We start from the raw sequence: 12,893 nt of genomic DNA on the forward strand, positions 1-12,893 counted from the left end.
GACACAACAGGAACGACGACGAGTGCTCTGACAACCGGAACATGTCCTCCTGGTCTAGACGAAATTGCAAAAAAGAAAAAAAAAGGAAAAAAGAAAGCAAGAATGTCGGATCGCGTAAGGCAAAACATAGTGGCATAAGAACGACGCAAACAAAACGTGAATGGCGCCTTCGCAAAAAGAGACGAAGGATGGAACGAAGAGACCAGCCTGCTGTTTTCATGTATTTTTGTATCAATACAGAAAAGACAATGTAGGCGAGCAGAGTAGACAAAGGGGGTGATCCTTGGTGCGTGGGAAAAGCGGGCGGCATTCCAACTGCTTGCACAGAGCGCAGCTCACACGTATATACGTACTCACACGTTAGCGGGTGAATGCATTGTAGCGAGCAAAACAACCTGCAGTGCGCGATCCATCACGGTGCAAACCGCTGTCTACTTGTGTCGTACTGCATATACTGCATATGTACAGGCCTGCAAGCGCGTGCACAATTTTCAGACGAGATCGGCGCGAAGGTGTGCGTGGGATGGCGTAGTCTCGGGAAGTCTCGCTGGCGCGTGAAACGTCTGGGGAGAGACTGCTCGAAGAGGAACGCCGGCCCGCCTCGATCATGGTTCGTGGACATGTCGCAGCAGTAGTCATCGCTGTGGTTGTGCTCAGTAGTGCGGCTCCAGGTGAGAGGAAAAGGAGGAGTTGATCGAGTTCTAGTACTCGTGAAATATTTGTACTATAGAACTGAACAGTAACCGTAATGCAACCTCACAGTCACCTTCCATTGTTTGTATATGTGTGCGATTGCATATTGTATGTCAAGGGCTTTTTTAATTTTTATTCTGTGATGAAGCTCGCTTTTGACTGTCGTATCTATGTGCGTGATTTATTTCACACGTGTATCTTCGTCATCTGTTGACCAGCTCATCTCGAACGGCACTGCGGCCTCGTGTATGTGTTTAGAACGATGCATGTGCGTATATGTACACGGACTCAGTTTATGGTGCCCCAACTTGTCCTCGCCTTTTATCTCAACGTGCCTGTGTTGTTTATAAATGCGCTCTATAGAAGTTTTCAACCCTTTAACATTGTTTATTCCCGTCTTGCAAAATCTTTATTTTTATGCTTGCTACTATCCGAAAGCTAACGGGGACAGCCGATATTCTAGTTGACATTAAGAGAAAAAAAAAAGGAGATGGGAAGGCCATGTAATGTGTATAGGGCAGATAACCGGTGGACCTTTAGAGTTACAGTGTGGGTGCCAAGGGAAGGAAAGCGCATTCTAAGACGACAGAAAAGTAGGTGGGGTGATGAAATTAGGAAATGTGCAGGCGCAAGGTTGGAATCAGCTAGCGCAAAACAGGGGTGATTGAAGATGGCTGGGAGAGACCTTCGTCTTGCAGTGGACGATAGGCTGATGATGCAAAATGTAGAGAATGCTTTGCAAGAAGGAGTAGTCGCCACAGTAATAGTGACTGCACCTTTTTTGTTTTATTTTCATTGCAATCAAAAAATGAAAGAAGAGTTGAGTTCTGCGATATCGCGCGATTGTCTTTTTGGAGCGAAACTTCCTGCGCCACCTCAAGGGTTAGGCGTTCGTCGCCGAATCCTCGCCGATTATGTGCTTGAATATTGACTTTCCGAGTAGGCAGCCTAAGCCACTGGGTATGCTCCAGAATAGATAACTTGCTGCTGTCTGACCTAATAGGCAACTTGGGATCACTGAGCGATTGTGCCCCAAGATACGGCTTCGACACTGGGTATACGAGCAACTGGGTACGCGTCCACTATTGGCCACTACCCCAGAATCGACGCGCCACCATAACACAAGTGTTATGAAGCTTTAAATGCATTTGTATACGCGTCGTAACTGTCTGCACCGTGTAATTCTCATCAACGCTCTTCCCTCGACTAACATCATACATCGTCTTCGTCATCGAGACGCAGATAGCTAGCAGCTGCAGGCTACCAATCTACGCTATATATAACCGGTCACGACCTAATAACTAAAAGGTATACTAAAACACTATTTGCATAGATGCACCAGCCAATTGGGTTCGCCTCTCTACCTGACGTCAAGCGGCTTCGCGCGTTTGAAACAACCATTTTCTCCGTACAGATCGGTCTTTGTGTCACTGGTTTCAGGATGAAAGCTGAACGCCTAGGCAAATTTTTTGGAGGGATCCTGATATCATTGCTCAGCCAAATATAACATTTTAGCTTGAAGCAACTAGCTGTTATTTATCTATTAGGCTAGTGTTTGCATTAGCAGAGCAACCTCATTAATTTTTTTTGCGCTCAGATGTCGTGTGTTCTTTTCTCGCTCAAGTCCTGTCCCTTCGTCGCTCTGAGCAACAGACCAACTATAGCCCGCTGCGGAATTTTCCCGGAAGTCATTAAACTGTGAGCGGACTCCAGCTCTATTTCAGAGCTGAAGGCCAGGTGCACTGAGTTTTTTGTGGGTGAAGCTTGTTTTTGGCTGTCACCAACTATACTGTCATCCGCTACTGCTGCTGTCTCCATACGAGTGATTGGCACGTTTCTCGTAACACTGGCATACATTCGCAGGGTTCGCCGGCTCGTGGTGGCATCCGTGGGTGCCGATGCACCGAATCCGCGTGATGTTGGCCTGCTCGGGCGTCCAGTTCGTGTCCCGGTTCCAATGGGGTGCCCGGCAGCCCAAGGCCCAGAATCGGCTCAAGGTCCAGCCGGTGCCCCGGTTCATCGTGCACCACACCGAGGGTCCGGAATGCTTCAACTACTGGAGCTGCTCGGAGCGGACGCGTCACTGGCAAAACTTTCACATGGACACGAGAGGTACGCACGGCTGAGGTGCCTGGGTTAAGAGAAGGCTTTCAGCTTGTAAACGATCTTGAATGATATATATTGAGATAGAGCGGTGCGTCACTGAATGAACAGAACCCGTTCCGTGGCCAGGTTTGTTCGGCGATGCATTCCTTCTGCGTGGCGTGTTCTCCCATTATTTCTTATGAGCAGCCTATTCATTCGTTCGCGAACATTGGTTACCAATTTTAGAAACCCGTACCTTTGCACCACTAAACGGACATCGCAGTTCTCTAAACTATCTTTGTTAGAGTATCCGAAGCTGACAAAACTGACAGTCATCATCATCTTATATTTATGTGCACTGCAGGACGAATGCCACTCCCTGTTATCTCCAGTTATCCCGGTCTCGCGCTACCCGATTCCAACCTTTCGCCTGCACATCTCCTAATTTCATCACTCCATCTAGTCTTCTGCCGTCCTCGACTGCGCTTCCCTTCCCTTGGCACCCATTCTGCAACTCTAACAGTCCACCGGTTATGTACGCATACGCATTGCATGGACTGCATCTGATCCATTTTTTTTCTTAATGTCAACTAGAATATCGGCTATCACCGTTTGCTTTACCATCCACACCGCTTTGTTCCTGTCTGTTAACGTTACGCCTAGCATTTTTCGTTCCATTAATCATTGCGCGGTCCTTCGCTCGTGTTTAAGATTCCTTGTTAACCTCCACGTTTCTGCCCCATATATTAGCACCGGTAGAATGCATTTATTGTACCCCTTTCTTTTTAATGATAATGGTAAGCTTCCAGTCAGGATCTGACAATGTCTTCTGAATGCGCTCCAACTAATTTTTATTCTTCTGTAAATATTGTTCTCATGATCAGGGTCCCCTGTGAGTAATTGACCTAGATAAACATACTCCTGTACAGATTCTAGAGGCTGACTGAGGATCCTTAATTCTGGTTCATTTGGCAAGCTATTGAACATTATCTTTGTCTTGTGCACATTTACCCCACTCAACACCACTCTTAAACTTCCTCGGTTAAGCTCCTCAATCATTTTTTGTAATTTGTTTCCAGTGCTGCCGAACAGGACCACGTCATCTGCAAACTGAAGGTTGCTGAGATGTTCGCCGTTGATCCTCACTCCTAAGTCTTCCCACTCTATAGCTTCAATACTTCCCCTAAGCATGCAGTGAACAGACTTGAGAGATAGTAGACTTATGTTAATTAAACTGTGTTTGCTTCAATTTTTCGGTTAATTCGATCCCGACTGAAGGTCCCGACCTCCCTGGCATTTCTATGGGCCCAAACTTTGGTTATTTTAATCCTAAATTGGCCTCCACTGGATAATTCGAACTTGACCAGTCAGCATGCATGCAGCTGGAGCCCTTATAGTGACCCGGTTAGTGAGCCCTTTAGCCACAGCGCCTGTACCACTGGACCTTAGGGGACAGTGAATGCGTTAGAACACGCGTCATATCTCGTCGAAAACGGCTACTTCCGGCCCACCTTAGGAAGAATTTCCCGCAATAACCGTACCTCACAATGTCTGATTACGGTATTTACCTGATTCTAACGCTCGCATCTCCTTTCTAAAAAAATAAAATTCGGCCAAAAATTGCCTGTGCGGTGCGATCGGACACGAAACCAAAACCAACTTCGCAACGGTCATGTGCTTTGCCGCATAACAGGAAAGCCTTGGGGCGGAGCTGACCTAAAAAATAACATGTGGCGAAGCTGCTTTCAGGAAATCAAGTGCCATTGTGCAACAATGTTTCTTGCTAAAACATCCAGTGCGCGTTAGATTTCCGACAACGATACCTTGGTTTTGGCGAGTTGGTTCACCTTGACAGTTTTCACAAAAACGCGCTAAAGAGCTTCCGTCTTGTCATATGTGCTTCCTTCGTCTTCTCCTTTAGCGCGTTTTTATGAAAACTCTTTAGATTTCTCCATTCTTTAGGACATTTAACGTCATTTATATATTAGTTTTCTACTTTGGACACACAGAAAGTGGGCACGCGTTTGATTCGAAGCATGTTGGAAAAAGGGCAAATACCGTCAAATGAATCAGCGGTCTGTCCTGGCATTTTTTCTGAATCTTGTTTAATTGGACCCACCGGATAATTCAATTAACTTCGTCTATTTGTCAGTGTTGAAGTAACGTAAACCGTATTTACGGGAGTTTACAGCTGACGTGAGTTATAATACGGGCTTCTATTTCTGTAAAACAATAATTCTGGGCAATCTTTAAAGAAAATTTTGAGCCTTAAATCAAAATTCCGCTTCCTACAGACACTAGAATTCAACTTTCTCTGCATCAATATTTGCGAAGGTTCTGCAGAAGTCACATCATCACACATTAGCGGTATATATAAGAAACGTGTGTATTGAATCAATTTTGTCCGGTTCAGATGTCTCAGTGAATGCAACTGATCGAGTGGTACTATCGTATTTTCTTATTGCCGTCATTTATTTTTTAGTTAACATTAAGCGACATTCATAAGCTACATTACTTCCCACTCCCATACTGGAGCTGAGTGCTACGTCAGGTGTGAGTCACGAGATCCGATTCCTTTTGTTTTCTTTCTTGCCTTTTTGGTGCTCGGCAAATTACCGAAGTTTATTCCAGACAATATATAATTCTGCCGTATATATATATATATATATATATATATATATATATATATATATATATATATATATATATATATATGTGTGTGTGTGTGTGTGTGTGTGTGTGTAGTCAAATACCGCCATGTTGTCGGTTTCAGCCCATCAGAGAGACTGTAGCCGCCACGTGAGCCAATCAAAGAAGGCAAGATGGCGTGCCTGGCAGAATGGCGTAATTTGGCGGCGTACAAAATAGTGCCGCCTGTGACAATTTTGCGTTCTAAGCGTCACACGGGCACCCCCGAGCTGTTCGCGTTGCTGCAGGCATGACGTAGTAGGCGACTTGGTCCCCGAGAATCATGACTTCCTCTCTATTTTCGAAAAGACTGGCTGCTGGAGAATGAAGGCGTGCGGCGAGCTTTAGCTCCAATTATCTGACTTGGATTTTTTTTCTTTGCATAGGTGTTCCCAATACATTGCAGCCGCTAACACCATCGCGTAATTGATGCACCGCGCTCGATCGCTTAGTTCTTCGTCTGAAATGCCTAAATGTGGTGACATACACACTAAAGATATTTACGCCCTTAAGGGTGTTTTCTTGTCGCACTGTAACACCCTTAAGGGAGTAAATATTTTTACAGTGTAGGGACCTCAACGACGCACGCACGCATCGCAGGTTGGGACGACCTCGGCTACAGCTTCCTCATCGGCGGCGACGGGCGGGTGTACGTGTCCCGGGGCTGGGACCGCAGCGGAGCCCACACCAAGGGCCACAACGACGATGCGCTGGCAGCGGCGTTCATCGGCGACTTCTCGCGCCACCTGCCGACTCCTTGGGCGGTCGGGGCGCTCGTGCGACTGCTAAACTGCGGCGTTGCCTTGGTACCGTATGCACGTGGCTTGATTAAAGCGAATGCGTTGCAGAAGGGTTGAAATCTGAGCCAGTTGGTACATACTTGAACGAAAAAGCCAGTCAAAAACACAAAGGACAAGAGGAGAGGTTCACACCACAACGACTGGACTATCAACTGAGGTTTATTAGAATCGGTGTAGTCCCAGCAAGGCCAGCAGAGCTTGCGCAACTGCATCATCGCTAATCACAGCATGAAAAGACAAGAAACGCTTCTATCGTGACCGACCTAGAAATTCAAATTCTTTTTCAAGTAAGCGTACCGAGGTTGTACTAACCCAGTCATCCCCTAATAAACTGATGTAGTACGCTTCCAAGATTTCTCGCTCTTCTTTGCCCTTGCCCCTACCAAGAATCGTCACATTGCTGAACAAAGGGTAACAAATGCGTTGTTGAGAAGCTTTCTGTTTGTTTATTTTTTTCAGCGAAAATCTCTGACTTTTTCGGCCGTTGGCGTGGTTGGTCGGTCTGTGGTCGGACTCGGCAAGGAAGGCGTTCGCTCTCTCTTTCTCTCTCGCTCACTCTCTCGCTCGCTCGTTCGTTCGGGCTGTTCGCTTACACTGACAATAATTGGCAATGGTTTCTGCAGCTTTCTTGTTTTTGGGTTCTTTGGCCCATTTTATTTATTTATTTATTCATTCAATACTGTAAGCCTATTCAGGTCTATACAGGAAAGGGCATACGAGGTACAAGAACTCCATATTAACGAAGAACAGAGAGAAAAGCATGATACATTGTAAGCATAGACGACAACAACAATAAAGCAATAAGTGGACTATACATCTGAATATTTCAGCGGGCACATCAGAATTTTAAACATCTTGAATATAAAATAAGAATGCAGTAGTAAAAGGTTATGCACTGTGCGAAAGCGGTAATATGAAGAGAGACAAGACAAAAGATGAAAAAGGAAAATTCGTTTGAACAGAGGAGCGAGCAAATGCATGCAGGATGCATTGTTTTCACTTTTCTTTGCGCACTAAACACAAGCGGCTCAGTGCAGTTAACTCGAAATAAGATTCCAGAAGTGGCAAAAATGCGTCGACTGATTCGGCAGTGACATCATTCGGCAGGTCATTGCACATTTCGATCGCTAAAGGAAAGTATGAACACTTTGGGAAGAAGGGGCGTATACATTTGTCGCGAATATTTCTACTCGAGTGATGGTTCGGAGTTTTCAAGTATTCCTCTTTATTTATATTTACTAAATTGTGGGAAAGAATAAAAAAGAAACTTTAGGCAGGTTAGCTTACAACCGGCTAGCCAGAGTGGCGACCCGGGCTTGCATACGGAGCGCAGTAACGCTCTCTTGCCTGGCATACTTTGCATAAACAAATCTAAGTACGCTGTTCCGGATGTTTTCTAAAATGTCGGTCAAGTGCATTTGGTGATGGTTCCAAACTATTGCTGCATATTCTAAGATGGGTCTAATTAGTGCTGTGTACGGGAGGGGGACCTGGGAGGGGGACGTATTAATTAGTTTGCGCCTTAAGATACCTAGCTCTTTAAATGCTCGCCTAGAGATATGAGCGATACGGACATCCCAATTTAAAGACTCCGTTAACACGACCTCCAAGTAGCGGTCGGCGGTGGGGCATGTCTCACGCAACCGAGTTGGTGGGGACGAACAACCCTGCTGCTCTTCAAAGTTGGAAGAGAGTGAGCTATCACAACGTAACGAGATGACGAAAGTAAGAAGGAATGCCTAACACCTAAAGCAGTGGTTACACAGAACACAGCATACGAGAGGCAAAAAGCTACATAAAGGAAAACGTGGTTTGAGAGTGCTCTCTATTCAGAGCTTGACGAAGTCAAACGTCAGCTAATGAGCTGCTAAATATAAGAGCACAAGGACCCGTTGGAAAGGCTACGTGCTCTTCATGACATGCGGATATCGTTATCACCTAAATCTTGAATGCACTGGCATCGAAATAGTTGAAGTCCATTGCTGTACACGTATTAATACGTGTACAGCAATGCACTTCAACTATTTCGATGCCAGTGCATTCAAGATTTATGGCGCGTTTCGAAGAGTACGGAATGCCCAATAATCTCGCTATTAGGCCTCCAACATTAGGCATGTACATTTGAACTTAGACCAGCTGAAACTAGTTAAAACGCAGTAATCGCCAAATTCTTTACAGGGCAAGATCCGTCCTGACTACACGCTGCACGGTCATCGAGACGCCAACTGCAGGACGTGTCCCGGGGACGCCCTGTACGCCTACATTTCTCGGTGGAGGCACTTCGGCGGGAAGCTCAAGAAGTACATCTGCGAAAATCCAGCTACGCAGCCGTCCGCCACTGAACGTGTGTCGACGCAGAGGCGTACATATAGTATATAGATAGCACGCCGTTACCATACCACCGCCTCGTGAGTCCCTTGAATATGTTTCCCTGAATGGCACTATAGCGAGTCCTAGCATGAGAACGCTGCTCTCCCACCATCGCCTTGTGTTATATATTTTTTTTATTGCGTGATGAGATATATGACACACAAAAGGCTTCAAACAAGTTGATATGAACGAGTGCACGCTCTGAGTGAGTGTGGTGGAGCCAGTAGCGACAGCTGCGGGCGGGCAGGAGCAAATCTATCTGCAATGTGTCGAGAATGTGTCGCAGTTGTTTTCATCAAACAACACACCAGTCGACGAGACCTACCGTGAGAATTCTTTCTAAAGAATTTCGAAGGTTTGCTACAAGTTCCAGAACATTTACACCAGCCACTGTGCGAACAAGCGAATCCGGAGAAGATGTGACACTAACTAGACCACAGCGCGCGCTACATGCGAAAGAAGTGCTTCAACGCAATTCTGTCGCATTGAAAGTTAAATCGTCGCTGAATATATATTTTTAAGCGTTTAGCTTTCTCTTGAGAACTAACTGCGATTTCATTGCGACTGTCTAACCATTTTCGTAGGCCGATTCCGAAAATTGTGCAGTTTAAAACACGGCGGTAAGGATTAAAGGAAAGTATAGCTTAGCACCGTGCTGTGGTGTTACGGCGTGGCGGTACCGCACGGTGAGGCGAGCGTCGTAGCATTTTACCAGCATGACAGCGATAGCGTTTTGAGATGCCGTCGCTTGAGACACTGCGCCTCGGATGGCCGACGCTGCGCGGGTTTCCGAACTGGTCCTCGAGAAAGGAGGTGTCTCAGGCACCCGTTGGGCTTCCACCTAAGGGTACGAGGACCACCACCCGACTAACGTATGGTGCAACATGTCGATAAGATAACTTCCACGGCTAATCAGATGCCAGGCTACTGAAGGCGTAACTTCTCCCTTACATCCCGTCGTCCGTGAAAAAGCAACTGTAAATAACGTACGACCGACCTAACTTAGAATGCGCATCTTCGATATGGGGTGCCGGTCGCATCACGCTAACCAATCGTTTGGAAAGAATTCAGAATCGGGTCAGCACGTTTTATCCAAAAATAATTGCGACCACTTTGCCAGTGTTACTGGCACCCGACAGTCGCTCTAGACCTTTCCCAGTCTGGCCGCGCGATGGAAAATATCCCCGATTGCTGCTTATTCATAAAATATAACATCGTAATCACTATCTTAGGTCACTCTGGATTATACCTGCTTTGTTACGTCTCGCATAGAATAGATCATCGCGACAAGGTCAGCGTATGCCACATCACGACACGGTCATTTACAGTCACTCATTTCTGCCAAAGACAAGTCGATACTGGAACCACGTGCCTGCCGAATTAGTAAACATGATTAGCGTGGACCACTCTCTCGAAGCAGTGATTGCCAGAACTACAGGACGCGCACCTCTTGCCTCAAGCAAGATTTCGTTTTAATAACTTGCTTTACTACATGCCTTCTTGCTTGATTCTATAACAAACAATGTGTCCTTCTTTATTCATTTTTGCATTACTGCATTTGTGCCTTTGTTATCATTGTAGCTGCTATGGGTTGTTTCCAATTTTCTAGCAACGTTGCTAAATGAGTCATTTTCTACTCATATGCATCGTGTACTACTGTATTTTGTACTTATATCGCCACATCATAGCCCGTCCCCTCTATAATTCTTCATAAAGACCTGAGAGCATCAGATCTTTATAAATAAATAAATAAATAAATAAATAAATAAATAAATAAATAAATAAATAAATAAATAAATAAATTATGCCATAAATAACCACCTCCAAAAGCATGTAATGCATTCCTGGATAGCAACCAAGATCGGACCTTCATAAATCTTTATGAAATTTTCTTTTGGGGCAGTGAATCATCCACTGCTGAGCGCCTCTCAACAGGCCATATTTTCTGCGCATTAACATTAGCTCGAAAAAAAAAAACAGTTTTGACGGCATTCAACTCGAAAATTCCCAGATTTTTTTTATAGGCTACGACGTGTATTTCAGCCAACTGACACCGCTCCTTGTTTGCTTCTGGAGCCCGGCTATGACTTTAAGCTAGTTTCATTTGTACCTTCCCTCGGCACAAAGTACGCATATAACCACCATTTTTTTTGTTTTTCGTGTTAATCAGTACTTATTTCGAGTTATATTCACCGTTCACAGCCCATATATGTGCAAAAAGGACCAGCAGAGAGCGTGTTCTTCCAGCCTCTCCACCTGGTGCACAGGCTATACTTATTTATCTATCTATCGAGATTATTGTGAACATCAGAGTTCTTTTTAAAAAAGGGGGGTTTTACGGGCCAAAACCACAATCTGATTATGAGGCACGCCGTAGTGGCGGACTCCGGTATAACTTGGACCGCTTTGGGTTTTTTAATGTGCACCTAAATCTAAGAGCACGGGAGCAGAGTTTTAGAAGATGCAGAATCAAAAATGGGAACCAGCCAACCGCTATTTTCACTCCCCTACGTAGCTGGTGTTTGCACATATGGCCGACTTGTATAAAGGTCGCATTTTGTAACGATTCACTTTTTTCTTTTATCGTATCCGTCGTGCCAGGTGGCTACTCCCTGCGATGATGAAGGTGTCCCAGTCAAGGACGAAGGACAAGATAGTGGGAATTTAAATGAACGATTAAGAAATACCGCCAAAGGTGCATGAATCTGCTGTTAGGAATTGCTGCAGGAAAGTCCGTCTTTAAGTACGCCTATATATTGCCATGCATGCTGTTCTTTTTCACATTGGCACAAAAACGCTGAATCCATGAGTTGCTGTCAAAACCAAGGTCTAAAGATGAATCCCTATAGTTGGCATTCCTGTAAAACATGAAGGCCTCTTTTTTTTTTTTTTAAACGTGCAAACACTGTTTGCTGCACTCCGCGAGTTTCGCTCGTCCGTAACGCATACCCTGCTGGAAGTAATAAATCAGTTGAATACATCCCGCACTGTTCTATTAACAGTACTGCGCGCTTCGTAATTTCTTGTCAGCCTGCTCTGTATATATGATTTCAGACGCGATTTATCGTTTGATTGCGCGCTTCTTCGGCAATCAGTATGTAAAAGGATCCGATTTGAGGATTTAGAGGTGTGTGTATGCAGAGAGAAAAGCTTTTTATTCGTTGTTTTTTTCGGCGAGTGTTATTAATAGCAAGCATTCTTTACTTCATTACAGGCACTTGGTGGGTAGATGAGGCTAGGTAGACAGATACCTGTCACGCTTCTTTTCGCATCTCTGTAGTAAAAAGAAAATGCACGACCGACACTGGAATCGGACCTCTTTGACTTCTTGCACAACATCCAAATGCTCTAATCAATAAAGAAAATTAGGCCACGATCGAAGGCGCACCGTTCTCATGCCAATATACGACTACATCTTTCAGCTCTTTGGCGGGAGCGTCACGTTTCAGTTTATCATAGTGCTCTTTACTAGCGCGAAAGCCCGCGCTTTGAGACGCTGCTATAGACCACGCTTACAATGACAGCGTTTTTTTTTTTTTTTTGAAAGGCCCGGAAGGTTGCAACCTCCGGCTTAGCGGTGACGGCAACCCGCTTGTGCGTACGCGTTTCGCCTGGCGTATAATTGCATGACGTGGACTCCGCGATCGTTTCCACCGCCGCGGGCACGACTTTCCGCCAGGAGCAGCAGCAGCAATCAATCAACCGGAACGACCCCCAGAGAAGCCCCTCCCCCCCTTCTCCCCCTGCTTTTGCTTCGGGGACGCTCGCCCTCCCTGACGTAATCCTCCTCTCCTACACGTCACACCTTACAGCACGTGCGTCTGCCCGGAAATTCCCGCCCGTCATCCGCATCGTCCGGAATAGCAGCACTCGAACAGTTTGCTCGCTCGGAAAGCAGATACAGTGCGGCCAACCACTGCGACGCATTGTTCTGTTGAGTGTCACATTGCGGAGTGTGTGTGTACATTCGCCCAGCTTGGCCAGCGTTTCCGTGTGTCTGATGAATTTATCTTTAGTGGAGACTCTCTGTTCGACGAACAGCTGCATCGTACAGGCCACTTGAGAGATGGGAGACGCGGATACGTGGTGCACGTACGTGCACGGCTTGGGTGCAGCCGGACGATCGGGAGGGCGCGCGAAAGTTCAGCCGAGTCGAGATCGTGTTTCGGCGCGGCATGCAAGAGCCGCCGATAAACGCTCGCAGTTCCGCCACACACACACACACACACACACAAAAAAAGAGTTGGGGGAAAAACA

General features: G+C 45.9%; 1 protein-coding gene across 4 annotated transcripts; it reads left to right on the plus strand.

The window, feature by feature from the left end:
• Positions 1-311: 311 nt before the first annotated feature.
• LOC142588116 (peptidoglycan-recognition protein 2-like) lies at positions 312-12,850 on the plus strand. Of its 4 annotated transcripts, none has more exons than XM_075699595.1 (5): positions 317-671; positions 2,557-2,805; positions 6,067-6,272; positions 8,445-8,674; positions 11,238-12,850. In XM_075699595.1, the coding sequence occupies exons 1-4, from the start codon at positions 608-610 to the stop codon at positions 8,643-8,645; spliced, it is 720 nt and encodes a 239-aa protein (XP_075555710.1). In that variant the 5' UTR covers positions 317-607; the 3' UTR covers positions 8,646-8,674; positions 11,238-12,850. The 4 variants fall into 4 exon arrangements, with proteins under 4 accessions (XP_075555711.1, XP_075555710.1, XP_075555709.1 ...); XM_075699594.1 differs by having other exon boundaries at positions 11,851-12,850; XM_075699596.1 differs by having other exon boundaries at positions 312-671; positions 6,032-6,272; positions 8,445-12,850.
• The last annotated feature ends 43 nt before the right edge of the window (positions 12,851-12,893 follow it).

This window comes from Dermacentor variabilis, chromosome 7 (genome assembly GCF_050947875.1).
Source record: "Dermacentor variabilis isolate Ectoservices chromosome 7, ASM5094787v1, whole genome shotgun sequence".
NCBI classification, from domain to species: Eukaryota; Metazoa; Arthropoda; class Arachnida; order Ixodida; family Ixodidae; genus Dermacentor; species Dermacentor variabilis.

Coding starts and splice junctions, on each gene's coding strand:
- LOC142588116 (XM_075699593.1), top strand. CDS start 608: ATGGTTCGTGGACATGTCGCAGCAGTAGTCATCGCTGTGGTTGTGCTC. Junction 672..2,556: donor GCTCAGTAGTGCGGCTCCAG/GTGAGAGGAAAA, acceptor ATACATTCGCAG/GGTTCGCCGGCTCGTGGTGG. Junction 6,273..8,444: donor TAAACTGCGGCGTTGCCTTG/GTACCGTATGCA, acceptor AATTCTTTACAG/GGCAAGATCCGTCCTGACTA.